At 34.3% G+C, this 27888-nt stretch overlaps 4 protein-coding genes and 1 pseudogene across 11 annotated transcripts; 1 reads left to right on the top strand and 4 right to left on the bottom strand.

Annotated features, from left to right (window-relative positions):
• The first annotated feature begins 5 nt into the window (after positions 1-5).
• LOC132043740 (uncharacterized) lies at positions 6-1699 on the top strand. Its single transcript, XM_059434206.1, has 5 exons — positions 6-99; positions 167-362; positions 483-554; positions 629-725; positions 1525-1699. The coding sequence occupies exons 2-5, from the start codon at positions 248-250 to the stop codon at positions 1697-1699; spliced, it is 459 nt and encodes a 152-aa protein (XP_059290189.1). The 5' UTR covers positions 6-99; positions 167-247.
• Positions 1700-1897: 198 nt separating this feature from the next.
• On the bottom strand, positions 1898-12859 carry LOC132043732 (uncharacterized). 8 transcript variants are annotated; one of them, XM_059434193.1, is made up of 9 exons: positions 12681-12859; positions 11024-11083; positions 5643-5792; positions 5282-5561; positions 5111-5198; positions 4120-4246; positions 3029-3189; positions 2455-2578; positions 2047-2385 (listed from the first exon to the last, which is right to left on the bottom strand). In XM_059434193.1, exons 3-9 carry the CDS (start codon positions 5784-5786, stop codon positions 2086-2088), a joined length of 1224 nt encoding a protein of 407 aa, XP_059290176.1. In that variant the 5' UTR covers positions 5787-5792; positions 11024-11083; positions 12681-12859; the 3' UTR covers positions 2047-2085. The 8 variants fall into 8 exon arrangements, with proteins under 8 accessions (XP_059290178.1, XP_059290176.1, XP_059290177.1 ...); XM_059434194.1 differs by lacking the exon at positions 12681-12859 and adding an exon at positions 11290-11781 and having other exon boundaries at positions 11024-11081; XM_059434196.1 differs by lacking the exon at positions 12681-12859 and adding an exon at positions 11290-11781 and having other exon boundaries at positions 2048-2385; positions 5643-5779; positions 11024-11081.
• On the bottom strand, positions 7688-8548 carry LOC132043739 (uncharacterized). Its single transcript, XM_059434205.1, has one exon. It carries the CDS (start codon positions 8546-8548, stop codon positions 7688-7690), a length of 861 nt encoding a protein of 286 aa, XP_059290188.1.
• Positions 12860-15304: 2445 nt separating the features above from the next.
• LOC132043738 (putative late blight resistance protein homolog R1B-16) lies at positions 15305-16951 on the bottom strand (annotated as a pseudogene).
• A 1948-nt stretch (positions 16952-18899) lies between these two features.
• On the bottom strand, positions 18900-20747 carry LOC132043736 (probable myosin-binding protein 5). The gene is given in 4 exon segments (XM_059434204.1): positions 18900-19099; positions 19184-20011; positions 20083-20386; positions 20388-20747. Coding segments are annotated over 4 exon segments (1692 nt in total).
• Between the last annotated feature and the right edge of the window lie 7141 nt (positions 20748-27888).

The raw sequence follows: 27888 nt of genomic DNA, 5'->3' as shown, positions 1-27888 counted from the left end.
ATTTCCAGAATTCCAGAATCTTTGCCGTCTCTTCATGATGAAGTGCTCGCAGCTGCAGCAGATGGTGCCATGAAATTATCCACTCAACAGAAGAAACAGGTCTGGTTGATAAAGATGTTTCCTTGTGGTCTTTGTAGTGGCTGAATGGTTATAGATGTTGCTGCAGGGTGGTGGCCCAAATATTATAGGTACTCTCGTTAAAGGATTTAAAGGGGGAAAACCGAATCATAATATGGATCTCAGTTAGATGTCTAAGTCAAACTTTAGTCATGTGGAAGGTGTTTTTATGAAGAACCCACTCCACCCAGAACCGTCCCCTAGTATCACTAAGGAAGTTCAAGAAGAAGCGGAGCTCGATATAGGTAATATCCCTTCATCTCTTACTTCTTCATGAGTGATATCGTTTTCTGTCCCTATAAATTGGTCTATTCAGCATTTCCGTAGTTGACGTGGCCGTAATTGAATATTTACTTTTGACACAGATGATATTGAAATTGATGAGCCTGTTCCTGTGGCTTCTACTTCATCTCATAACACACAAAATACTAAGAGAGGTAAACTTACATCGAATCGATCACTATACTTTCAGAATCCATAATAACAAATATTTTCCTTGTATATATTGCAGTAACTGAAAGAGAAAAGTTACTTGATTCTGAGGGTGACGATGCCAAGCCCAGACTTAGGACACGGGAAGAAATCATAGCAAAATATAGAAAAGCTGGGTAAAAGTGGTTTAGAGATATAAAGAAAGTTTTTTTTTCCCCTAGAAGTAACATTGTTGTTTTGTATTAGTAGCAATACATACAGAAATAGGATGAGTTTACTATAGCAGCAGTAATTTCCAGAAATAGCATGACAATTGTCATATAGACCAATAGCTTAATCCAACAATAGTGTAAGACCATCTCTTTTCGTCTATTCAAAACTTATATCAGTGTGTTTTTTCATAAAAATATATGGAATTATAAGATGTGGAGTCAGAAGAGTAACATGTCATGCATAATTCAGCAAGGAGTAATACACACCATAATATATAATATCCAAACAAATCAAATGAGGAAAGAAAAATGTGAATTTGGATATATGTTCCAGATGTACCATAGAGATCTATCAACACATCAAATTGCAGCTGCTTTAAAATTAGAGTGCTGTTTTTAGCGAATGAAAAGCATTTGTTATCCATTTCTGTTGGCCAAAGAAAGGAAGTTGCCAAATTTTTTTTATGAAGTTTGTATTAGCATAGCAGAGAATAAACAACCAAATCTTCCAACAGAAAATGTTGCAGCATATATGCAACATGTAATGGGTCATATCTGCTAAAGAGAACGTATTATCCATCTAAAAATGAAAACCGCATAATATCACTATGGTAGTTCAACAGTTTTTTATGATATCATACAGTTGCACTCTAGATTCTACAATGTAAGTGCCAAGTTTTATGGCATGTCTACTCTTATCATCATCAACATGTGAGGTTTGTATTATTAACCTGGCCTATGCATGTCAAATTGCCTATGACAGCAGCTTAATATGGAGTAAGTTTACTGGATCATCAACACCCAGAATCAGAGAGATGGAGATAAGAAGATATGGGTGGAATTTCATGATATTGAGGATGTCATTTCTGAAATATCGAGCAGAAATACTTATCAGAACAGTGGAAAAGATAGGAAGACCTAGAAATATGGAGGTTTAGATATGTGATCCCAACACCTATGGCCTACAACAGAAATAAAGGGACTAAATAAAGAAGGGAAAAACAATGATCTGTTTAGGAGTTTTGAATAATTTTCTTGACTTAATGAGTACTTAGGAATGGTATACCAAAAACCAATGATAAATCTAAAGATAAATAATGAAGAAGGAAAAGGCAACTTGAAGACATTACAAATACTACTGATGCTACGTATGTCAATTGTCAAGTAAATGAGTAAATGTCGGTAATAGCAACTTCAAACAGAGAAGTGATATTTGTAACGTAAGCTAGAGAAGATTCTCTGAGATGGTAACTTTAATAATGGTAACAAGTAAGGAGAAGTTCAGTTATGTGTGAAATTGTAAGACTTACATTTCCAGTAGCTTTCACTCCCTTTGAAGAGGAGTCTTGGTTTCTGTTTTCTGTCTAGTGCTAGAAGGTCTGTCTTTGGTAGGCAAGTTCTGCTGATTTGTTTGGTCGAAGCCAATCTCCATAGCCTTGCGCTTGTTTGCTTCAGCAGTGCTGGTCATTGCTGCAGTTGGTAATGGTTGGTTGGTAGGTTCTTTTTCCTCATAATTCATGATAGCTAGCCTATCTTGATTTTTGGAAAATAATCTTTTCATTTGGATTCTGAAAGTCTTTGAGGCCAATTGTTTATGCGCATTGTCAAGAAGTAGCGCTTTTCTCTACAGCGAGAAAAAGTTAGTTAGTCATGATGATTGTCATAAGTTTGTAAATTCGATGATATAAAATACCTGTGCATGGCAGATGTCATAAATCTCTTGTACAGTGAGGTTCAACATCTTGGTTGCTGATTGATCCGAGATGGACGCTACTGTGCTACCAGTGTCATCCATGACCATAACTTCAAATTGGATTCTGTCATAAAGTAATAAAAAAAAATTCAAGTTTAATAAGTGGCAGCACGGGCCTAACATATGTTAATCATTTTATTTTTATGCACTAATAAGACTCCTCGAACATGTGTAAACATCATTTGAATGATCATATCGCAAGACTAAATCGTGATAATTTTTAAAACTTTAGATAAATAAACTTAAAAATATTTGTAGGAAATAATAAATGAAGTTCGGGAAATGTTCGTAGAGTAGTATAATATTTAAAACTTCATATATATATAAATGGTAATTATATTTTTCTATTGTATGACATAATATATGGTATAAGATCCTCCTGGTATTTTTGTTTATATGCGAAGTATGATAGTGCAGTAGTTTCAGCGGTTGAGTTGAGTAATGTAAGTGTAAACATCTTTTAGTATCTCTTTAAAGGTTGAATATTTGTCGATGCTATGTTTATCAGTAATACCTGGGAATAATTTGGGTAGATCTTTCACACTGGATGCAGTAGATTGGCCTTGGTGAAGTAGTTCTTAAAAATGGCATTTTACAATCTGAGCACGCCATGGAGCAGAAATGTTGGTCTTCATTTATCAGTGAAAGTTGACCGTCGATATAGAATATTTGTCCCTGTAAATTGATTTAGCTATGTTAGAAACTTTTAAATTGTCATGCAGACAATGATTGACCATTATAAGGCAGTTTAAGTCGAAAATATATCCTCTATTTTGTAACGATAGTTGTTACATTTCTTTGTCTCACTACTTACTAAATAGTAACTACTATGTTATAATTTTGAGTCAAAATAAGTAAGAAACAGATCAGAAGAAAATCTTTTAAAGTCAGCTTTCTGTATTTTAGAACTTCTGAGATTGACATAAAGAAACATTGGTTCTTTACGCATTAGTGATGGTTTAAGTGATAAAGAGAAGACAATTTAGAGGAACATCATAATGATATTTTATAAGGCTAATGAAACTGAAGTATAGTCTTTGTTTCAGAACTTTAATGCTTGCCAACTCAAGATTGATATTTATATTTCTCTTTTCCATGACAAATTTCATTAGCCTAATAGTACAGTTCCTTTGTTGGTAATCAATATTTGTTGGGTATTTATATTAGTGTTCAGTACTTTTAGTAAGTAATATTACTTAATCTTTTTGTTGTTCCTATTATAACCAAAATGAAGACAGATCATTTCAAAAGCTTAATTTCCCCTTTTTTTCTGTTTAATGAAGGGAATTAAAAAGCTTACAACATAATCAAACTCAGATAGGTTATTCCAGTGAGCCAACAGATGAACATAAATACTAATCCCTCTTTACACCAAAATGAACAATACGGTTTTCTTTTCAATTCTAAAATATATTATTTCCTTTCTCTAGAAAACAACAGAAACTCCATTATGCAGTGAGACCCTCGAATTTTGCAAAACAAATATCCAACAAATAATCTTCGAATAAGAACTCATCAAAACAAATGTTTCAAATGCAAATAATAAACAACTTAGTAACTTTTATACTGATACTATTGATGTTAAAAGTTTTAAACAGAATGTACCTGTGGCTGCATTTGGATATCGGATATGAATATTGATTCTTCTTCAAAGGGAACAAAAAGAAGAGTGCCTTCTGGGGACATGCTTCTAGCTGTGTACTCAACGAGTTGTCGTTGAATTGTTTTGGCCCTGCAAAAAAGGTGGTTTCAAAAAAGTTGTTGCATCTGAGTTGAATCCTCTAAAATTAAGACACTCGTGCATATTTTTGAAGAGTCTAAATAAGTTATTGGAAACAACTGTTATAAAAATTGTATTGTCATTACCATGCAGCTAATACGATATGTGGGATGTAAGAGTATTGTTGTGTTGTATCTGCTCCATATCCCTGCATGGATATGGATATTTATTTTTGGTTAATTGTTAAGTGTTTAGGGAAAAAATAATAATTTTTCATGTATTTTACCTGATGATGATTTTACCACTCTTCTAGCCAGGAAGACGGGATAGTGTTTCACTTTCTCTGAAAGTTCATTTCCATAATGTTCGACAGAGTCCTCCTAAAGTGTTAGCCTTTTAGGCTTTTTTCTGTGGATGATACAAAGCAGATGTTTAACCATTTGAATTGATATAAACTTCATCAAAACAAATTGACTACGCTAAAGAGAAAGTTCTATTCATGTTGTTCATTTAGAGTTTTCAAGATCAACTAATCTTTTTTTTCCTTATATTTTCTCAATCTATCTCGCTAGTGATAGTAAAATATACACATTTGAAGTAGATCAAAAATACATTTTAAAATCTACAGCAACTCATTAATGACTTGCTCGAAACAATTATGTGAACCGTAATTCGGTCAGTCCCAATTATCTATTTCAAAATTCTGAAATCTGATTTCAATTTTATTGTGCGGAACAGATGTTTTTTCAAATAATTTGCTACCATCAGAAAATAAAATGATGTAAAAACAACTGCCATCAGAATATAAAATGATGTAAAAACAAGTGAATATTGAAATTAGTTAGTTGGGCAATAGTCAAGATAGTATAAACTTACTGAGTATCCATAATGATGAGTTCTTGGAATTTCTTCCCATTTGATGCGTTACTTGGAAGTCCAGCATTAATAAGTAGTCCAAGGACATCTTTAGAATAAAAAAACAATAAATGAATAAGTAAAAAATAGAGTGTGAATTTGCAAATGAGATATTGAAGGTTTTTTAGTTACCAAATTCAAAATCTTTCATTTGATACTCAATAGCCTCAAAAGGGGTGATAGCCAATCGTTTTGGCGGTGGTAGTGGATTATCTGGAGGAATGACTTTTTCAATTGGTTCAACAATAGTATTTCTGTCAATTGTCCAAATGTATTTGTTGAATGGATTAGCATATGCAGGATTCGGTTCTTTTACTTGTGCAACTGATACCAGGTATGTTTGGAACGGTTTGAAATACTTGTCAAACAGCATTATATCAGCATTCCAAATGATGGCTTGAATTTGATTTTCCTGTAATCAAATAGCACATAAGATTGTGATTAAATTGTGGAAACATGTATAGTTTGTAGAGTGTAAAAGCGGTAAAGGCACCTCTTCATCTTGCAAAACCATCAGTTGGTATTTTCCACTTTTGTCTTTCTTGTCTCTGGGAGGATATTTATCTACTACTTGAATTTTGCATATCCAATCCTCAGTTTTTGGAGTGATTGACTTGATAGTAGATTTAACTGTCATCTCAATCTATTTTGCAATTACGTAACAAACAGATGTCAATACAATATATGTTATATTAACAAATAATAGCAATGACAACGTTCTATACACTACCAAAAGGTAAATAATAACTATTGTGTTGTACCAAATGATAGGCTCAATCCACAGAAAAAGCCTTTTCAATCACTTCATCATAGACTACATTATAAGTAGAGTGATCGTCGTTGTCCTCAGCTGTAGATGGTCTAATTAATACTTTGACACAGTTAGAACTTTTGGCACGTGATAAAGCGACATATAATTGACCATGGGAAAATGTTGGCTCACGTAGGTAAATACCAACAAAATCTAACGTTTGACCTTGTGCTTTATTTATAGTCATGGCGTAACATAATCGTATTGGAAATTGTGTTCTTTTAAACTGAAGAGGTAATTTTTCATCTTGCGATGTTAGGAGAGGGATTCGTGGAATGAATACATGTTTGTTTTTTAAATCCCCACTTGATATTGTTGCACTGATGATATGACTTTTGAAATCGTTACATATTAATCTAGTTCTATTACATAGACCATCATAAGGATTTAGATTACGTAATAACATAATTGGACAATTTTTTTGTAATGTCAACTTGTACGGAGGTAAACCTACAGGATTTAAACTGTGCATGAAATCTTCATATTCGCTTTGATCTTTTGGATCAATTGTTTCATCAATAGCCAAATAAATTTTCGGAGGGGTTGGGTATTGTGTTATTAACATATTGTTAATTTCATCAACAAAGTCATTTTTTGTTGTTAAAACAGCGCGAGAAGTAATAAATGAAGCATCTGAATGATGTACATGTAAATTGGGATAAGTAACTCTAAATAAAAACTGCAAGGATTCTTGTTCGGAAGTAAATGGAATAATTAAAGAATGAGGAATTGTAATTTTTCCTTGAGTATTTTTCTTTTCGCTTCCATTACCAATTCGCATTAGGTATTCGCAGAAAGCAGGATCTGTTTTTGCACGCATATTTTCTGTTAATTGCAATTTTTCAAGTTGATTCCAAATATCAGAGCACAATAAACTCTCACGAATAAAATCTTCTTTTTTTCCACTACGTACAACGGGAAGGGTCTGTCTAAAATCAATGCTAAAAACAATTACTTTTCCACCAAATAGTATATTTGTCTCCATTAAATCTTTTAAAAGCAAATCTAAAGCCTCAACCATTTTCTTTTTTGCCATTGAGATTTCATCCCATACAATTAACTTAGCGTCTCGAATCAAAGAAGCTAATGAACTTTGTTTGCTTATGTTACAATTAAAATTTTCTTCAATGTCAATAGGTATTTTAAAGCGCGAGTGAGCAGTTCGACCACCGGGAAGGAGTGAAGCTGCAACACCTGAGCTTGCTGTAGCTAAAGCTATGAACCCTCTATGTCTAACAGTAGCTAATAAAGCACGATATAAGAAGATTTTGCCTGTTCCACCAGGGCCATCAATAAAGAAAGCACCCGATTTGTTTGAAAATATTCTTTCAAGTATGACATGGTAAGCTCTTTTTTGTTCAATATTTAATTTTTTTTCTAATAATAAATCTTGTTCACTAACTGTAATACTTCTTTCGAAATGAACATCTTTAGCTTCTTTTTCTATCTCAGGGGGTTTTATCATTTCTGGTATAAGTTGGAATTCGTTGATATCATGACCCATTGAATGTAAAATATCATTAATATGATTTAATACTCTAAAACGTATATCTCGTGTGCCTAAGTTGGTATATTTATGAAAATCCTCAGACAATGGTTTCTCAAATTTTTCCCACAATTCTCTTGGATTAGTAGGATTGCAATAAATTAATAATGTAGCAAATAAATGCCTCAGACTGTATGGCATTCGGTAGCTTATAGCTTCAGACATACATTCTATCAAATTGTTATCGCAAAGTAACAATCCTCTTTTTTTCAGCTGATTCTCGAAATGTATTGTATAATATTCTATTTACAGTTCGCAAATCTTGATAAGATTTTGGTCCTCTAACATTCATTAGTAGAAGTCTAAGATAATATCTTTCTCCTTCTGTTGGATGACATGTTACGACTCGACCAATAACTTTTCCTTGTTTGCGACGGGACCATGTTTTATCTGTTGACCACACAAAGTATTCTGGAAATTCTCGATATAGTAAATTAAGGTTTTTAGCATCTTCATCTTCAGCATTCATCAAGAAGAATTCTGTCAACATTGTTTTCCCGATTGTAGGATTATTTAGAATTTTAGTAATGTTATCAGTACTTTTGAAGGAAACAAATTGTTGTCTTTCTAAATGTACTTGAAGATGATATACACTTGGAATCATTTCACTTATATGGAAAGCAAATATACACCATGTAGCTTCTGGCGGTGATACCCATCTAGCAGATTGATATTCTTTTGTTTCATCTATTTCTATATTTGTATGATTCGAATGTACATTAAACGCAATTTTATCATGTCCTTTGCAGATATACTTATAAATGTATTTGATAACTTTTATATCTGAACAAATCTCTACATTTATATGACAGCTAAATTTACAAAGTAAAGATGGATTATAAGGAACAACCCATGAATTATCAATTACATGTTGTCTAATTTGTACCCTCTTTCCGGTATTTCGTCTTTTATAAATTGGATATGAATTTTTTCCCTTGCTTGTTTGTTCAGCAAACTCTCTTGGATACTTAAACTTGCAGTACCCTTTCTTTCTAGTACACCTACTCGATGGATTTAACGCACCACAAGAACCATGAATCATATGTTTTGTAACAAGTGCATATAATTTAGGGTTGGTATCAGGATACGTAATTCAGCACAAACATATTTGTCGTATGCTTCAGGAGTCAATAACTTGTATTTTTCCTCTAATATAATGAGAAAATGAGCATGTGGAAGTCCCCTTTTTTGGAATTCTACAGTATACATAAATGCCGCAACTTTACCAAATATATTTCTTCTTAAGATGTCTTTTTTTAACTCTTCTAATTTTGCATGAAATATTCGACTAACTAAATCCGGTCTACTTTGTACTTCATCTATTTGTAGGATATTAGCTTTTATTTCAGGCCATGCAGGATTACATGTCATAGTCAAAAATATATCAGGTTTTCCAAAACGTTGCACCAGTGCAATAGCATCCATATATCGACGGCGCATGTCTCGTGGTCCTCCTGTAAAGCTGTGAGGAAGATATCTATTTCTACCTATTTGCGAAGCTTCTCTTTCGCCATGACGTAACATATCTAAGAGTCCTTCTAGCATATCTATTCTAAATAAATCTTGATTAAGTGAAGAAAAATCTAATCGCTGGCTTTCAATTTTAATCCATTCATCTACTGTATATTGTTGAAATAATCTTCCAGAATGCAAAATTATATTTTCATCATTTCTTATTTGTAGTTTGTAACAATAATACTCACGGCAAGAAATAGTATTTCTTTTGCGTTTTCCTTTTTGCATGTTTTCAGCTTCCATATGAAGAAAACCATCTATTGAACACACATTTTTTACATTGGGCAATTCTTCGTGTTCACAATACATTAGGTTGTTGGGTCTCACACTTGAAGGTTTTATTTTTTTAATACCACAGTGCCATCCATTTTGACCATAAGGCAATAGTAATGGATATTGTAATGAATCATAACAACCATAATAGTAATTTACTATTTGACTTCTATTACTTTCTCTATATATGCGAATATGTGGTGCGGATACACAATTATTATTATCATTTTCTACCCATATCCCACCAACTTCTGAAACTGTTGGTAAGTTGTAGATTCGTTGATCTAGACCAAAAGATCACATCTAAGGGCAATATAGAAATCAGACAATTGCGAAATGTTTATTAAAGATTTCAAAAACTTAGAGTAAGGATTGTAAGATTTTAAGATGTCCATCAAAGATTTCACAATTTTTTCATTAAGCTTGTTTGAGCATGCCATTCGATTTTGCAGTTCGTTTTCACTGTCAAAGAAATACAATTGTAAGTTCTTAGCCCTTTGATTAGTTGGAACCAAATCATTTATAAAATGGTACATTTGTCCTTGGACTTTGAAGGTATAAACTCCATTACTTCGTTTTGCTAAATTTTTATCATAAGTTACTCCGAGTGATGTGAAAGCGAATGTGTTATTGTATGTTCTAATGTAAGTTCGAAATTCCTTTGATTCCTCAGTGTTTCCCAAATACAAATTTCTTAACTCTTGTGGCATTTGATATGAAATTAAGTGAATCGAACCATTACTACAACAAAATGCAGGCGGTTCATATTCAAACTTTTTGGCTCCACAAAATTCATAATTCGGAACATCTTTCAAGCTAATATAGCTGGTTTTTGCTTCTGCACTACTTAAGGTACCAACTTGTATGAAATCTCTTTCTGCATATTAAACTTTAACGTTAGCACGAAATAATAGGCAATTTAAAGAATGTGTGACGATTATTATTTTTGGTGAAACAGTTGGAACCAACCTTGATTTGTAGTCATCACTGACTTTTTACCATGATGTGTAGGCTTTGTGCCTGACGATGATCATGTTTATTCAATAAACAAAACTTTTTAGCTTAAGTTATTTTTTTAGTTAAATTCATAAGTTGTAGTAAAACTACCTAACCTGTTTCACCAAGAAGCAGTGACCGTCTTACAACAGCCGAAGCCTGCTCTGCGAAATAAGAGCTAACTTCAAAGGATGATGGATTAACTAAATTAGCTAGAACTGAATTGTCATGCAGACATTGCTTTTTTATTTCAGCTTTGTTTGCTCGTTGCCGAGCTAAACATGCCTCCTTTTTTTCAGGTGTCATTAGCTTATATAACTCCCGTCGTCGAGCTAAACATGCCTCCTTTTTTTCGGGTGCCATTAACTTATATAACTCCCGTCGTCGGGCTAAACATGCTTCCTTTTTTTCAGGTGGCATAAGCTTATATAACTCCTGTTCCCTAGCTCTTCTCTTAGCATTTATGGTTTCAGAGGTTTGATCTTTTCTACATTTATCGTCTGGCATTGCTGCAATTTTTGTAACATTTTTTGTAAAGAGAGTTTAATGAGTGCCATATATTTAGTTTGATTGTATAAATTTAACAAAACAACTCAAACGAATGTAGAGTACATATTTTCTATACTCAAACTAAATAAACAACAAATAAAGAGACAACCAAAAGCCGTAACGACAAAATAAATTGAAGAAGCAATTTGACAATAACCTAACAATGCAGAAGAGTGACAGTTACTTAAATTAAAGAGGCTGAACACACATATGTACACAATTACTGCAACACAAAGTTAAACCTACAGCAAATAAGATCAAACATAATATAGCAATCCAACTATTATAAAGTAAAAAGTAGGACCACCCGTAATTGATATTTGAAATTAAATAGTGGGACCACCAACGGACGACAATCCTGCCTCTTTAACTGGCTCTTCTAAAGGGTAGAAATATGAAACTTATTGTTATTTTCTAAAAGGCAGAAAGAATTTAAAATGGAAAATTTACTTCAAATCCAACCAAGAAATTTCTCCAACACATTCAGCCAACTTTGTCAATAACATAAAGAAAGTTCCAACTTTATAGTAATGGCAGAAATCAGATAACATTAACACTATTATGTACTTCAAACAACATTAACACTATTATGTTTCATCACTGTTAAATCTTTCTTCGACTCTATTCTCTACCCATATTCCCTATCCAAATGCTTCTAAAAAAGGTGCTCTGTAAAATGAGCTTTGGCTTATTATCAATTTTCATGGATGGCTGAAGTGAAATCTAAGCTATATAAAGTACCCACTATCTCTTTTCTTTTTCCGGCCTTTTGTCAATTTTCCATTCGATTGAGTTGATTTTTTGTTTCAATTTTGCTGCTTTGTGGGCACTTTTAATTGTCAAGTTAAATGCCGCAGCCTTCTTAGTCTTCCCTACCCTTGCTCTTTCCTACCCATTTCTCTTACACATATTATCAAACACCTTGTACTTAAATCCCCAAAAATTTTAAGCTAAAGAAATTAATCTCTACGGATGGTTTCCCAGTCTATACTATTAAAATTACAACTACGAAAGAAATGGTATCTTATGTTTTGGTTAGCGTTCAACAGATGTTTAATAGGATTTGAAATGCATTGCCACTATGTATTAGCTAATGAGGATGAATGGGGTGTTTATGGTAATCTAATGCAGGTTGATGCTTTTCTGAAGATTTTTTCCGAGGTTGCACATGGCTGGTCTATGAGGTACAAAAATAAAGGTGAAGTGGCTGTCAAATCTGCTGAAGAGCACACCAAAACATTAATTGATGAGAAACTGATTTTTCATCTGCAAGATGTGTCCATTAGGAATTTTCAGACCCCAAAAGTTCAGATTAGATGCCCAACCAAAATAAACCCCTCTAATAGTCAGAAGAAAGAGCACCGTAGAAACATAAGCAAAGAATTAGAAAGCAGATTTGGCATAAAAATTGAAAAATGGGCAGACCTGAATTGAGGCTTTGACATCTTTACAATGAGAAAAGAAACAACCCTTTGATGCAGAAAGCAGATTTGGCATAAAAATTGAAAAATGGGCAGACCGGAATTGAGGCTTTGACATCTTTACAATGAGAAAAGAAACAACCCTTTGATGCGCAGACCTCTATGATGTTCTCTCATCAGAGAACTGAAACAACTCTGAGGTTTTGAAGAAAGAAAACCCATAATAAAAAGTTGAAGAAATAGACTAACGATGGTAAATTTCTAGATCTATGTTGTGCTGTCTATTTGGAGTACAAGCCACCTGGAATGGATTGAGCCTACAATTTACACGTAATGCAAAATTACAGTAACCCCCCAAAACCCTAGAAGACGATAAAAGGCACAAATGCTCAAATTAGAAGAGTTCAAAAATTAATTCCTGATATCTGAAAATTGTAGCACCAGTCTGAGCAAAATTATACTATATTTTTGGTGGTATAAATTGATGAGAAGTTTCTTGATTTACTGTATGTGAAGGGGATGAAAACTTTTTGGATTGGATTTTGGGCGAAGGTTGTAGCTTCTACAACTTTTTAGAAGTTTCTGGATTGAAAATTACTGGCTTTAGTAATATAATGGAATTTTTTTCCCTTGATAAAGTAAAAAGTAGGACCACCCGTAATTGATATTTGAAATTAAATAGTGGGACCACCAACGGACGACAATCCTGCCTCTTTAACTGGCTCTTCTAAAGGGTAGAAAAGTTAATTAAATAGTAATGAAGGAATAGGAATAAATTGTTGTAAGTGGACATACTAACGTGTCAACTACAGGAAATGCTTACCCAAAATGATTGCCACCTATTAGTTCATACAAGATATTAACGTGAATTCCCTTAAATGAAAGTGGAGCCCACCCTAATTATTGGATTCACCTGATGCAATTTAATCCTTTAAAGAAACCACCTTTTTCGTCCATGTGTATAGATGTACATCTTAGTCACTTGGGTGTTACACGTATCATCTTGGCTGGCCCACTTTTTTTTTTTAAATAGTCATCACTAATTGACAAAGGCACAATGTGCATGTACGTACTTGAGCCCATTTAAATAAAACACGTGGACCATGTCTACTAATAGCCATCCAATGGTATAATTAATTTCTTGCTTTTCCAATAAAATTCCCCATTACACACATAATTAATTTCTTGACCTCAATTTACTTAAATAAATCATTTTTGATACACTTCACATACTCATTATCGTAGTCATGTAGTATAACATAGTCCATAGTCTCATTTTCCACACATAAAATATTATTTTCAATCATCGTCGTCACACTTTTTTTGTCTTAAATCATTTTGGGATTTCATTCTTTGTATACACCGAGCTCTTGATTTTCATCCTTGGATATGATCGAATTCTCCGAGCTCGAGTAAATTTTGCTCGTATTGGACGATTAAATTTTCCTAGTCCAAAAATACGGGATATTATAGCTTGGCTCATCGAATAAATTCTGAACCTCGACAAAACTTATTTTCTTAGATTGGTTTAACTTCAAATCCTTACGGTACATGTGTACCATCACTTTAACCACCTATAAGCTTGGGGGATAACCTCGTGTCCATTACTAATATCATTTAACTCACACGCTTTCCGACGTACGAAAATATGGGATGTAACAGATTAGAGGAAAGCCCACTTCTTGGGATGACCGTTTACATTTGATTGAGTTTTCTTAGAATCGGTCCCTCCATTCCTCTATTGGCATAATCCTTTGATTCCTTTAACCTTAACCCCTTTGGCTAGTGATGTTGTTGTGAGTTTAGATGCAAAGCAAAGGGCGGCCGAAATGATGAAAATCCATGCCAAGGTAAAGGAGAGCATTGACAAGGTCAACACTAACATAGCCAAGAGACAAAATCATGGGAGAAGAAAGGTGGACTTCCAACCCGATGATTGGGTTTGGGGTCACTTTCGAAAAGAAAGGTTCCCGCAAATGAGAAAAGGGAAATTGAGCCCAAGGGGAGATGGACCATTCAAAGTGCTTGAAAAGATCAATGACAATGCCTACAAGATCGACTTGCCAAGTGAGTATAACGTTTATAATGTTTTCAATGTGAGTGATCTTTCCTCTTGTGTTGTAGGTATACCCTTAGATTCGAGGACGAATCTTCTCTAGGAAGGGGAGGATGATACGAACCCAACAAGCACAAGGCCTTTCACAAGAAGTCAAGCAAAGAGAGGGAGGTTGCAAGCCTTGTTCATGAAAAGGATGCCTTGGAGGAGATTGGAGAGAAGACTTCACGGATCTACAATGTTTGGGAGTTGGCATTGGAAGAGTTGCAAAGTCGCTAGAAGCGCAAAATGGCTAAAAGTGCAACTATGAGGCTAAGATTGCAATTGGAGGTCATACTTGCAAGTTATGGGGTTAGAATGGCAATTGGAGGTCATAATTGCAAGTTATGAGGCTTTGGATGCAATTGAAGACCCATGTGGGTATTTTTGCAAAAGAGCCACTTTAGGGCCTTTTAGTGTAATAGGCATTAGTATAAATAGTTCTTTTCATCCATTTGGAAGACTTAGCTTTGATATTGTGTGAACTCAAATATTGAGAGATTTTAGTTAATAGATAGATTGTTGGTTACTACACCAAGTGTGATTTCATTGTTGCAAAGTGAATTTGCTTATCCATTGAATTCATCTAGATTGCTCATTGTGGTTTCCAGGAGTCTTTCTACTTGATTCAAATTACTTTGGTTCTTTTGGTTGAATTCACAATAGGAGAGTTTAAGTTTAATATGCTTAGATTTGCCTATAGGATTCATTACTAATTGGGTCAAGTATCTATCCTCTATTCTCCTTAACCCCCAATTCTTCATCTATATTTTGTTTTCCTTTATTTTCATTTACTTCTTAGAGTTTCCTTAGGTTGAATCTTATCAAAACGCTTCAACGTTTGCATCATTCTTGAGCTTGAGTGATCCTCAATAAAAAGGAGAATAGAACCGGAATCATTATTACGAACCATAGACAACTGATTAGCAACAAATTTGTATCACTTTGATTAGATACTGATCCTAACTCGCTTTGTATTAAAATTCCTGGATTGTTTACATGGATTTTGATAATCCATAATAACATTAACAAAATTTATATTTTGAGCTTCTCTCAAGTAGAGTTCATGGATCACACTATGCATTCCGCAAGCTTTTATTTTTCCATCAAAACTACTCACCCTGTGCATGAAAATTAACTTCTGTCCACAAGATCTTTTAGACATTTTTTAGCCACTTCTTTAATGCTTTTCATCTCATCTACCTTTAGAAAACCCTAAGCTGCCCATAATTTCACAAGGTTATTCACAAAAATCAATTTATCCTCTGGGAAGATCGCAAAATATAGAAAGCACGCTCTTAGGTGATGTGGCAAGTGATGGTAACTCAAAGCCAATACTCTTATGCATTGGACATTAAGATCCGTGATTACTACTGAACTTACATTCTCGGCAACACTTTTCCATTCATCTAATGCTTTACCAATTTTTGAAAGAAGTCCAAAGAATTACAACAATTGCTAAAGGTAATCCTCCGCATTTTTGTGCAATTTGTTTCCCAAGGTGTTCAAATTCAGGGGGGAGACAGTCTTTCACAAAGACTTTTTCGTACAACAAACTCCAGCTCTCATCAAAATTCAAGAAGCACATTTGATAAGGAGGCTTACCTAAGCTAGCATATTTAGCCGCCTCCATATTCCAAGTAGTCATAGAACTCAAGCTGAGACTGAAACATAGTTTTATATCATCCCAAGCTTTTGTAGTCCATATGTCATCAATGACTACGAAGTACCTCCTGCCTTTTAGAAGCTTTTGTAATTGGTCTGCTAGTTGCCCATCATCTTGCTCCTCATAATAGTCTTCAGTCTTTCCATATATGGAAGAAAGAAGGCATAAGAGTACATTTCTCGCACAATACTCTTGTGAGATAGTGGCTTTTGCACGAATGTCAAAACAAGATGTAATGAACGGATCACTGTAAAGTTTTCAGCTAAAGTTGTCTTACCAATGCTTTCCATCCCAACAGTTGAGACAACTTCTAGGTCACTGGAACCTCTAGCAAGTTGGTCCTGCATCATCTCAGATTCATTTTCATAGACAACTATCATATTCTCATGCTCCAAGGCATGTTGAGATATGCTGGTGAAATTTCGTGCTTCTAGATCTTTGCTTTCTGTGTACCTACTCTGCTTTGTCATCCACTTGTTCATCGTGGAATCAATGTGTAATGCTAGTCTTCCTTTAATTGCCGTTTTTGCCAAAAACCCTTTGTTTGATTCTAAGTCAACCACATACTCTTCGATGTTGTTGTGCCCGTCTCGGATTGCCATCCACTGCTTCATGATGGAATTAATGTTTTCTACCACTTGTTCCAACAGAAAAAATAGCTCCGAGAAAGCTTTGCCTCATTAAGTATCTATTTTTGTGTGTAGAACTTCTATTGATTTTTAGTCAACCTTATCTTCTGTTCTGTATGCTACCTTTGCCATTTGTGCTTCCAAGCTTGTCAATGCCTCCAGATCGACCGTTATGTTGCAAGGTTTCTCCATTAGCTATCAAGGATTCAAGCTTTTCACAGAAGGATTGCAAATTACATCTAGTGACTTGCATTGATTGTTGTATGGTGCTCATAAGGGAAGTAATAACAACATAAGCCATTTCTCTATTTAAGCCATTTCTCTATTTCTCTCTTATGTGTCTGATAAAAGTAGGGCGTTTCCGCATAAACAAGGAAGAGTATCTCTCAGTATGATAAAGGACGAATAGCCACAAGTTATTTCTTGCATAAACAGTAGGATAATTTCTCAAGTTATTTCAACAGACAAAGAGATGCTTCATCCTAGGAATATTTTAAGTAGCTAATATACAAAAAAAAAATAATTCAACAGACAAATAGATGCTTCATCCTAGGAATAGTTTAATATGGAATACTGGCTGGTGAACCAAGTTAGGTTACAGCTCATCTGCTCCTCATAAGGCTGCTACCTAAACCTAAGCTTTTTGGCAGTTCTTGCCTACTAACAGTTAGCCATAAGTCTGCAAATTTCTATACAAAGACTTTGAAGACCACAGTATTCTTTCAGAACTAGCCTGTTTAATGCAGAAGTGAAAATACGAAGATTAAAGATAGGAATTTAAAAGTATGGGAAATTCGAGAATGAAATCTTCAAATCTCAAAATTAAGTGCTAAGAACCCTAATTGATCTTAGTATTTAATAGTTAGCGAATTAAAAGTAATTATGCTACTAATAGAGTCAATTCAAGAACTTAGATAACAAAGTAATCTAGACCCTCTATTTCGAAGAAATTAGAGACAATAATTAGTATAAGACTAATCACCTTAAACCAAAGATATCAAGTTAAAATTAATCTTACCTCCTAAAGAATGTTTCTTGTAAGGGTGCAAGATAAATCCATAATTACCACTAGGGCTGTTCAAAACTGAATCGTAACCGATAACACAACTGCAAATAGGTTTTGTTGGTTTATTATTGGGTTATCGAATCAACCCGTGTTGTTGCACCTCCTTAGCTTGACGGCCCTTGCTGATTTTTATCACCAGTTGCGCCACAATCTTAATATATTTCTTGCCCTTTGATCACCTTATGAGAATTCGAAATAACCAATTCATTAGTAGAATAAAACTCTTTTCCACTATAATCCCAACAACATTTATTCGTGTTATTTAGGATCCTTTGCGTCAATCGGAGATGGAGTGGATTGATTAAGAGCAGACTGCTCTATGTTTAATGTCACACTTTGCTAGGGGCAGCTCAATGAAATTGGTGACCTAAATGTTTAATAAAATTATATATATGGTTGTTTTAACAATGGTGTATGAACCGTCTTGTATATATCATGACCGTTCACTCAGTAGTTGTCAGTTCTCGTCAGTAGAGATATTTGTTAACTCAGTTCACTAAGACTTGTATAATATTTTTATAAGAAACATGTATGAACAATTAATATAATGTTTTTTTAATGAATTCTTATAATTTAATAATCTCAATTTTACATACTAAGTAGCTATTCAAGATAATTTCATACATCTAAAATAATTCAAGTCTAGTTTGAAGTGAAAAAAGACTTGATCCACTCTTTATAAGAAATAATCAAACTCTAAAAGATATAACAAGAGACTTTGTTTTGTTAATTACTATCAAAGTCATCATTAAATTGTTCATTTTCATATATTGCATGTAAATTATAAACTTTAATTATCTAAATTAACTCTATTACATTTCCCCCAAAAAATTATAAAATTTAGTATCTCTTATTTATAATTTGGTAATATGTAAATAATATATAAAACAAAATCTTTGGGGCCTTTAATTTGGGTGGGTGGGGGGGGGGGGGAGGGGCGCTAAAGTTATTGGTTTAGATGCTTCGCCCTGTAGCAGGCCTTGAGTAGGGGTTCATTTGAATGAAAATGTCTAGTCACAACAATAGATACACTTAATAACCAAATTCAAAGGGGAAAAAATGGATAGCTCTATGCTGCGACAAGTTGAAACATAATAGTATGGAAGATCTTGTATAGGACGGAGAGCACAGATGGTAACTCAGGTAAGAGGAAAGGAAATCAATTACCATATTTGAAGAGAAGTCACACATTTGATAGGGAATCAATTGATTGCCTAAGCCTCCGCAGATGTTCAGCTATCTCAGTCAAGAGTTTGGTTCCTTCACCATCTCTCTGTAATGTCATAGCAGCATGTTTTAAGAAGCCGCTCTCTGCTTCGACGGCTCTCAACCTCTCTCTAATTACTGACACTTCTCTTGTAAGAGTCACCTTACTTTCATTTCCTACCACCACAACCGAAAAGAAAAGAATGTTTAGACTGTCTGTATTCGGACAAAAAGGATAAAAAAAGTTCAAGATCCATTTACCTTTTCCTTTAGATTCATGCTTAATGTTGTTTGATTCTGGAACATGAAATCTTTCATCCTTATATGTATTAATTTTCTCTTCAACATTTGTCAACAAACTCATGAGGTAAGATTTCTCATTCTCAAAATCAAGATGTGATTCATGCAGTCCATATTTAAAAGAGCGGTCATTATTCGCTCCTCCTTCATCAGGACTGACACAGTCTGATGTTTCACTAAGGGATGACAAAGAATGGGAATTCCACTTTTGATAATCTTCATCAGCATCAACTTCACAGACCTCACTTCCTACTTTCCTGATATGTCCATATCTTTCCCTATATGTCTCAAATTCAGCTTCCAAGGCCTTTATCTCTTCTTCTCTTTTAAGAAGCAAGTCTTTCATGACCTGCAAGGCCTCTTGATCATATTCTGCCTGCTCTTCCATCATTCTCTGATACTGCAACGCCTCCATTTGGACAGCAGCCTTCTCTGCTTGTAAGCGAGTGATCATCGCCATGGCATTTTTCGCTGCAACAGCAGCCGCACTTCTTTCTTCGTCTAGTTCCATGTAAAGCGCCATGAGAGACTTGTAGTCCAAACGAACTTGCCTCTTCAAGCGATGCAGGATGTCATCGTCTGATTCAACACTTGTTTCATCTGAAATCAATTCATTCTTAATATCCATACTCAATTTTCTAGGCTTGTGTGACCACCTAGGACTAGCTTGAACTGAATCTAACAATGGGATACCAAAGAACTTGTTCCTTGTAAAATTTGGGGTTTTCAAGGCATCATCATTTATTTCCTCCGAATCTGGCACAGTAGCAGCTTTAATATCCTCTCGACCTGCATGAAAGAAAATAAAATGAGATTGCCAAGTAGGGAATGACAAGAAGAGATTGGTGGTAAGTAGGTACCTCCATCATCAGGTATGTCCAAATAATTATTGGAGATGAACTTGACCTCTGTGTAGTGAGCCTCATTTCTCCAAGGAGATCTTGGAGATGGAGCAGGAGCTTGAGAATAAGGATTATTTCCCTTCATTGATGCATTCCTGGAATACTTTGACTTCATTTTCAAAGGCTCCCCACAGCAAGAACACCTAATAAATGTTGTTTGGGTGACCTCATCAGCTTCCTTATTCTTCTCTTGAACATCCTCCACAAAGCAATCAATATCCTTATGCAATATACCAACTAGTGACTTGTACCTATCACAATCAAAGATCTTTCTCTGTGGCAAATGACAGAAGGCACCCGTCACACATGTTCTTGATATCTGATAGCTTCTTGTGGACATGGCAATAAGCAAGGGGTGATATATCCTTCTTGTGAACTTCACAAATGGAGTCATTGTAATAAAAGTTGGCATCCCTTTGAACGAGAACGTGATCGATCCTTGTGCAAAGCAAGCAGGGGATTTTCAAGTCGAAGAACTTGGCAAATTCATTAGAGAAAAAGGCAAGAAACCCCTCTATGAAAAGAAGAATGATCATAACCCATTCAAGAACAGCATATATGAAGAAGAATGCAAATTTCCCCGTCTTTTGTTCAACATAACACTTGAAAGATCCTGAAGCCATTCCTTTTGTGATTTTTTCTTTTCCAAAAATTCAAGAAATAATTAAAAGGAATCTGCTTAGTAAAAATTCAGGCTATAGGTTGCTGATGACAAAAGATGAAGAAATTAATGAGATAGATCACGACCATGGTAGGAAAAGAGAAACTAGGATCATGACCTCCCTCTTTCTCTCTCCTCAATGTATCTTTGATTGATGATATTTGCCTAGTTCAAAATGTGTCCAAATAATTGAATGGTGCTATTGAATTTTAGTTATATGTAGTCAATGGTAGAGCTGTCAAATTGGGCTTGGCCCGTGAGGCTGGCCCAACCCAGCCCTTTAATTAAGTGGGGTTGGGCTAGGTATTTTGCAGCCCATTTAGAAGTGAGGCTCAAAAGCCCAGCCTCACTTGACCCTTCAGCCTCAGAGGCTGGGCCGAGGCCAGCCCGTGAGGCCCATAATTAATTAATTAATTAATTAATTTAAAATTCTAAAATAATTAAACAAGAAAACATAAAAGAAGAAAAATAGGTACCATACATAAAACGTAATACATAAGCCTAAAAAAGAGACTAGGGTTTTCTTAACATCGCTTTCTTTTCTTCTTGCGCAGCTTTGTTAGTTTCCTTACCCTTCGACTGAGGTTTATATTTTGAGTGAAGAAGAAGCACAATAAGTCAAAACCTGGTAAGTAATTTCTCTTCTCCATACTTAAAGAGTTATTTTTGACTTTGTAAATTGATTTGATTTTTTTATAATCAATTTGGGGTTTTCGTTATCAACATCTTCTCTTCAGTTTCTTCTACATAAACTAAGTTATTTGAATGAGACCCTTTTGTGCAGCTATGTATGCAATTAAGTTAAAAGTCTTGTTTGATTAGGTGTTGGTTGGAGCATATGTGAAATTATAAAGTACCTTTTTCTATAAAGCAAAATTATAGAGTATTTTAAGAAGAAATTATCCACAAACTACTGTAGATACTCTCCAAATCTTGATAATATCAAAGAGAACTTCCATTGTGGGTTCAATTTTGTCCTGCTTTGTATTTTTTTAGTAAAGAATTGAAGCCAAATATTGGGTTTTCTTACTGTTAATATGTCTTGGATGTTTATTGTTACTACAACCCTGTTTGAGAATGAATAATGAATTTACATTATTTAACAGTCTTCTTTTTTATCTTATTACAGGAAAATCCATGGACGATGATGAACATAGTACACCTAAAGCTAGTTTAGAGGTGAAATCATTGGAGGATGATGAACATAGTACACCTGAAGCTAGTTTAGAGGTGAATGAGCCTGAAGATGAAGAACTTGAACAGAAAAAACCGAGGCAGTTAAAATCGAATGTTTGGATTTATTTCAAGAAGACTGGTAGAGGTAAAGATGGAGTGGAAAGGGCAATATGTAGAGGTTGTAAAGATCGATATCGGGTTGGTTCTACTCCAGGACCCAAAGGTAAGAACTATGGAACATCACATTTAAAACGCCATTTAATTAGATGTAAAAAACTGAAATACCACAGTTTGGGCCAAATGTTTATGGATAAACAAGGTAAAATACAGTCCAGAAAAATAGACCAATTGATTTCACGTGAAATGCTTGCTGAAGCTATCATTAAGCATGATTTGCCGTATTCTTTTGTTGAATATGATGGAATTAGAGCTTGGGCAAATTATGCAAGTCCGTAATTAATAATGCCATCTAGGAACACTTCGTTGTGGGATGTCCGTAAAGTGTATTTCAAAGAGAAGGAAAAGTTAAGACAAGTCTTAGCTAAGATTCCGAATCGAGTTTGCTTAACTTCGATTCTTTGGACAAAGTACTTCGAGGGGTATCTTTGTTTAACCGCTTCATATGTTGATGACAATTGGAAGTTAGTTAGTAAGATTTTGAATTTTTGTCGTATGATTCCTCCTCACACGGGGAGTAGAATTGGTCCGCAACTATATATGATTGTTTGAAAGAGTGGGGCATTGATAAGAAGGTGTTCTCTATCACTTTGGATAATGCGACTAATAATGATAGCATGCAAAATATTTTAAAAGGGCATCTTAGTTTGCAACAGAGTTTATTATGTGATGGTGAGTACTTTCATGTGCGTTGTTCGCCCATATTCCGAATTTAATTGTTCAAGAGGGTTTGAAAGCAACAATGATGCTTTGTTTAGAGTTAGAGAAAGTGTGAAGTACGTCAAAGGATCAGATGCTAGAATGAGAAAGTTTGAGCAATGTGTTAAGCAAGTGGGAATTAGTACGAATTTGGGTTTACGTTTAGACGTGGCTACCAGATGGAACTCAACATACTTGATGCTTGAGAGTGCATTACAGTATGAAAAAGCTTTTTCCGCTACAGCTGGTTGATAGAAATTACTCTCATTGTCCTACATCCGATCATTGGAGAAGGGCGTAAAAAATATGTGAATTCTTGGAACCTTTTCATGAAATAACTAACTTGATTTCTGGTTCAAGTTATCCGACCTCCAACTTGTACTTTATGCAAGTTTGGAAAATTGAATGCATGCCGATGGAGAAGGCACGAGAATCCGATGGAGTTATTAAGGAAATGGCTTCAAGAATGTCCAAGAAGTTTGATAAATATTGGAGCAAATATAGTGTAGTGCTTGCCTTTGGAGCAATCCTTGATCCTCGCTTCAAGTTGCAACTTTTAAGGTATTGCTACTCTAAGGTAGATAATGCTTCGCACAAGAGAAGGTTGAAACTATGAAAAAAATTGTACAAGCTCTTTGAACATTATGCAAATAGTCAAATTGGAGCAACTACTTCTACTATTTTGTGTAAACCAAATCAAGAAAGAAGCCGATCCAAACAAAAGGAATCCAAATTATTTGATGTAAGTAATTTTTACTTTATTCTTGATGAATTTTCTTATTCATTTTGGTGTAAGTGATACTTTTTAATCAAGCAATTATATTTCCTATTTCTTCCTCTTCTTCTTATTTTTATAATCTGCATTTCATGTTATAAATTATTAGGAATTTAAAATGTTCGAGAGTGAATCTTTTTGCAATGCTGGAAAGTCAGAATTGGACCTTTATTTGGAGGAACAGAAGCTTGATTATGAGAAGTTTCATGGGATGGATGTTATTAAGTATTGGAAGGAAAATGAAAGGAAATATCCCGACCTTTCAGTGATGGCACGTGATGTACTCGGTGTTCCAATTACTACCGTAGCATCGAATCGCGTTTAGTATTGGTGGTCGTGTTGTTACCAAGTACGTGTTGTATCCATCATGAGAATGTCCAAACTCTTGTTACTACAAGAAATTGGTTGCATGGATTTACTTGGTCTAATACTGGTAATGTTTTCTTTGGTTAAATTACTATTGTTTTTCTTAATCTATTTGTTAATGGTTAACTGATTAATATTTTGTATGTGATGTAAAATATAGATGAAGATGAAGCTATTAAGGAAACGATACCTCATGTTGATTCAAATGTGATCGATGGTTCGGTCCTTCTGGATATGTTACAGCTGCAAGTTGAAGTGAAGTTGTTAAGCTTTAATTGACTAGTTTTTTTAATTTTAACTCGTTAGGATTTTATTTTTGTGACTGGGTAGAATTCTAGTGCAAGATTTGTATATTTTTTGGATTATCAAACTGTAGAAGTTTGCTGGCTAAATGTTGACCAGTTAGTTACTATGTTTATGCTCATTCTTTTGCTTGATATTAATTACTATTATCTTATATAATACACCTATTATTAAAGTGAAGACCTATAATGGTTGGTGATTTTCCAGTGGCTATCTTGCTTACTGCTTAGTAATCACGTGAGATGGTAGCAGTTTTGAATTGATCATTTTTTATGCAATTTGTACTGCGGCTGCAAATGAAGACAGGTTGTGACTTTTTTTTCCATTTATGATGTCTCAATTTACTTTCAATTTCTATTGAAGGGCCAACCCGTCCTAGCCCGTGGCCCGCTTAGGGCTGGGTTGGGCTGCCAGTTTGAAGGCCCTTCAATAAAAAGGGTCAGCCCGTCCTAACCCATTTAACTCCCTAGCCCGTTAGGGCTGGGTTGGGTTGGGTCGGGCCAGCCCGTTTTGACAGCTCTAGTCAATGGTCACTCTTTTTTGTTGCCATATCATTTACCTGAATTAGCGGTCCTATATCATTGCGCTGCCTCTTTGATTCCAAAATTCTTTAAGGCTACATGAGTACCTTACTCAGAGAAAATAATCTATTATTTGAATTACTCTTATGTAAATTGCTTCTCTTTATCATTTTTCAGAAAGCAAAATGTTTTGCAACGATAGAGAGCAACATTTTTACACGATCATATGTGTATGGATCTAACAACTCGATCGTGGTGTCCCTTTTTAGCGTATACTATGAAATATCATCATATCATATCATAATATTATACTAAAAGTGGAAAGAACTTAAATGAAAAGTCTAATTACTAAAATGTCCATGAAATTATTGAACTGCATTTTTGCCCTTAAAATATTTTTTATTCCAATAACAGTAATGTACAAAATAGTAAATACACTTCATATTAATAAATAGTGTACTTTTATGAATAATAAAGATAATAGTAATGAGGCTCTTCTAATACCGATCATTACTGAGAGCTGGTGTTCTTTGTAGAGATTCTCTAGGCTTAAGGCAATGATATGAGAGCGTCCGTTTTCCCGCACTTTCTGCTTCTCTTAATTTTCATCAGGTCGTGGCTTTCTTTAATTATTATTTTTTGCTTCATTTATCTTGTATCAGTTAAGAAACTTTTTATATCCCTTATTACATGCTATAAAATGTTGCTTATCCTTTGATCCTTTACCACATCAGTGTATGCTTTTTTCCCAAAATACTCACGGCTTGGTAATACTTTCAAGATATTTTGCAAACAAAGGTACAGTACTACTCTTATGTTTGTTTCTTCACTTTCATTGTATATCATAATTTTATATTATTTTCCTTTTGAGTATTTTTTAGAAGTTTGTATTATATGGCACAATCTTTCAACAAATATGTACTACTTGACTGCCTGCTTCAGAACTAATGACTTCTTAAATTCAATCCACGGTGCCCATGTAGTGTTGCATGCTCACACATATAACACGTCGACGTTGGCTTATTGTCATCTTATATTTCCTAATACGATGATATATATGATTCAACTAAGGAAAATTTACTTGTTATAGCTACTTTTACTACCTATTTAATGTTAATAACTACCTTTTATTAAAATTAATAATAATAGCTAATTAATTTTCTAAATTACCCATTATAGATACAACAGTAACTTTCACTTATCAGTTCACAAATACACCGTAAATAAAGGGAAACACTATCTCATCTTCCCATTTTTGAAACGCACGTAATATACTTTAGTTTCTCTCTCCCTTTCCATTAATTTTAGCCTTTTTTTTTCTCATCAGAATCTATCCATTACCATCAAGCACGATTCCACTACATTTATCGTGCCGAGATTCGTGGGTGGCTGTGTATTTGTGTAAGTTTTTCATTTTTTTGTGTATTTTAGTCAACTTAATTCTATATTCTTGACTGTTTTCAAAAATTATAACTTTCAATGCTTAGGGTTTCCCATTTTGAGTAGTGAAAATCATCAATTAATGGCGGATGAAAGCACATCCGTACGGTTACAAGAGGTATCCCACATACTCTTCAAAATTTAGATTCCCCTTCGTTTGATTTGGGTATTTCTCAAGAAAAACATGATGTTGATGCGGCCTTTTCCGCGAGAAACTTGTTGCCGAAAGGAGATCTAAGAAAATCCATGATCCTTCCGGTAATCGAAATCCTTCAACCGTTAATTTGGAAAAAAAAATGATTTTGATACCGCCACAAAGAGAGAAAAAACATCCGATGTTGCTTATAGTAGCAAAGGGAAAAATGTTGAGAGACGAGATGTCGGAGAACAACAATTAACGATGAACAAGCAGGTATTTTTTCATTGATTATATATATATTTTTTGTGAATAAAATTATATTGTACATGTTGCTCAAATTCGGTTAATGATTCATGTATTTTTGACCGCATCCGTAAGTATAGTTGCATGTATTTATTGATCTGAACATTTCATTAATAGAGGGGATAGCATTCGTATGTATTTTTGTATTGTTTGAATTAGTTTTGTATATGAAACATACGTAGAAGCGTGTCATGTATTTCACTAACCATTTTTTGTTATCAACATATAAAACTATGTATCATGTATTTGTAATTCCTCACATTTATGTATTTTTTCAATTTTAATAACGGGTTATGTATGTTTTAATAAGCGAGTATGTGTAAATGTCAAATAAAAGGGGTATTTGTTCAACTTTTGTCGGCTAAACATCTTAATAATCGTGTTTTTGCATGTATTTATTGATCCGAACATTTCATTAATAGAGAGGGATAGCATTCGTATTTATTTTTGTTGTGTTTTGAAATATTGTGTATATAAAACATACATACAATCGTGTCATGTATTTCACTAAACATTTTTTGTTATCAAAATATCAAACTATGTATCATGTATTTGTAATTCCTCACATTTGTGCAATTGTTCAAATTAAGAATCGTTATGTATGTTTTAAAAAGTGTGCATGTGTATGTTTCGTATAAAAGGTGTATTTGTTCAACTTTTGTCATCTAAACATCTTAATATGTGTTTTTGTTTGCATGTATTTATTGATCTGAACACTTCATATGGGATAGCATTCGCATGTATTTTTGTATCTCATGTGTTGCCATTCTATTCAAACTTTCAGGCCTCCAAATTCCTGGTTAAACGTCCCCCCACTCAACCAATACGTTATGCTTCATATATGAACAATAACATTAAGGATGAGTTGAAGGAAAAACTGACCGATAGACAATTCAAGCTATTTTCCAAGATCGTTTTTGGAAAATATGTACGGATGCAAGTTGATACCGAGGTGCGAGGTCGGTTATTTAGGTGTTTTATGGTTAGGGAATTGAAGCGTAGTAATAGCGATGCGTTTGTTATCGATATTAATGGGACGGAATTGACATTCGGTCTTTTTGAATTTGCTTTAATTATTGGTTTGAAGTGTTACGGGATGAAATTGTTTTCGACGAGGGTCCTAACATTGTTGGATCAATATTTCGTGGTTCGGTAATAGTGTTTTAAAGATGACTTTAAATAAGTGCTTTGAAGACAAGGATTT

The sequence above is a fragment of the Lycium ferocissimum genome, unplaced genomic scaffold (assembly GCF_029784015.1).
Source record: "Lycium ferocissimum isolate CSIRO_LF1 unplaced genomic scaffold, AGI_CSIRO_Lferr_CH_V1 ctg2829, whole genome shotgun sequence".
In the NCBI taxonomy this organism is placed as follows: domain Eukaryota; kingdom Viridiplantae; phylum Streptophyta; class Magnoliopsida; order Solanales; family Solanaceae; genus Lycium; species Lycium ferocissimum.
Note: the sequence above shows the minus strand (reverse complement) of the source record. Positions and strands in the feature narration are given on the sequence as shown.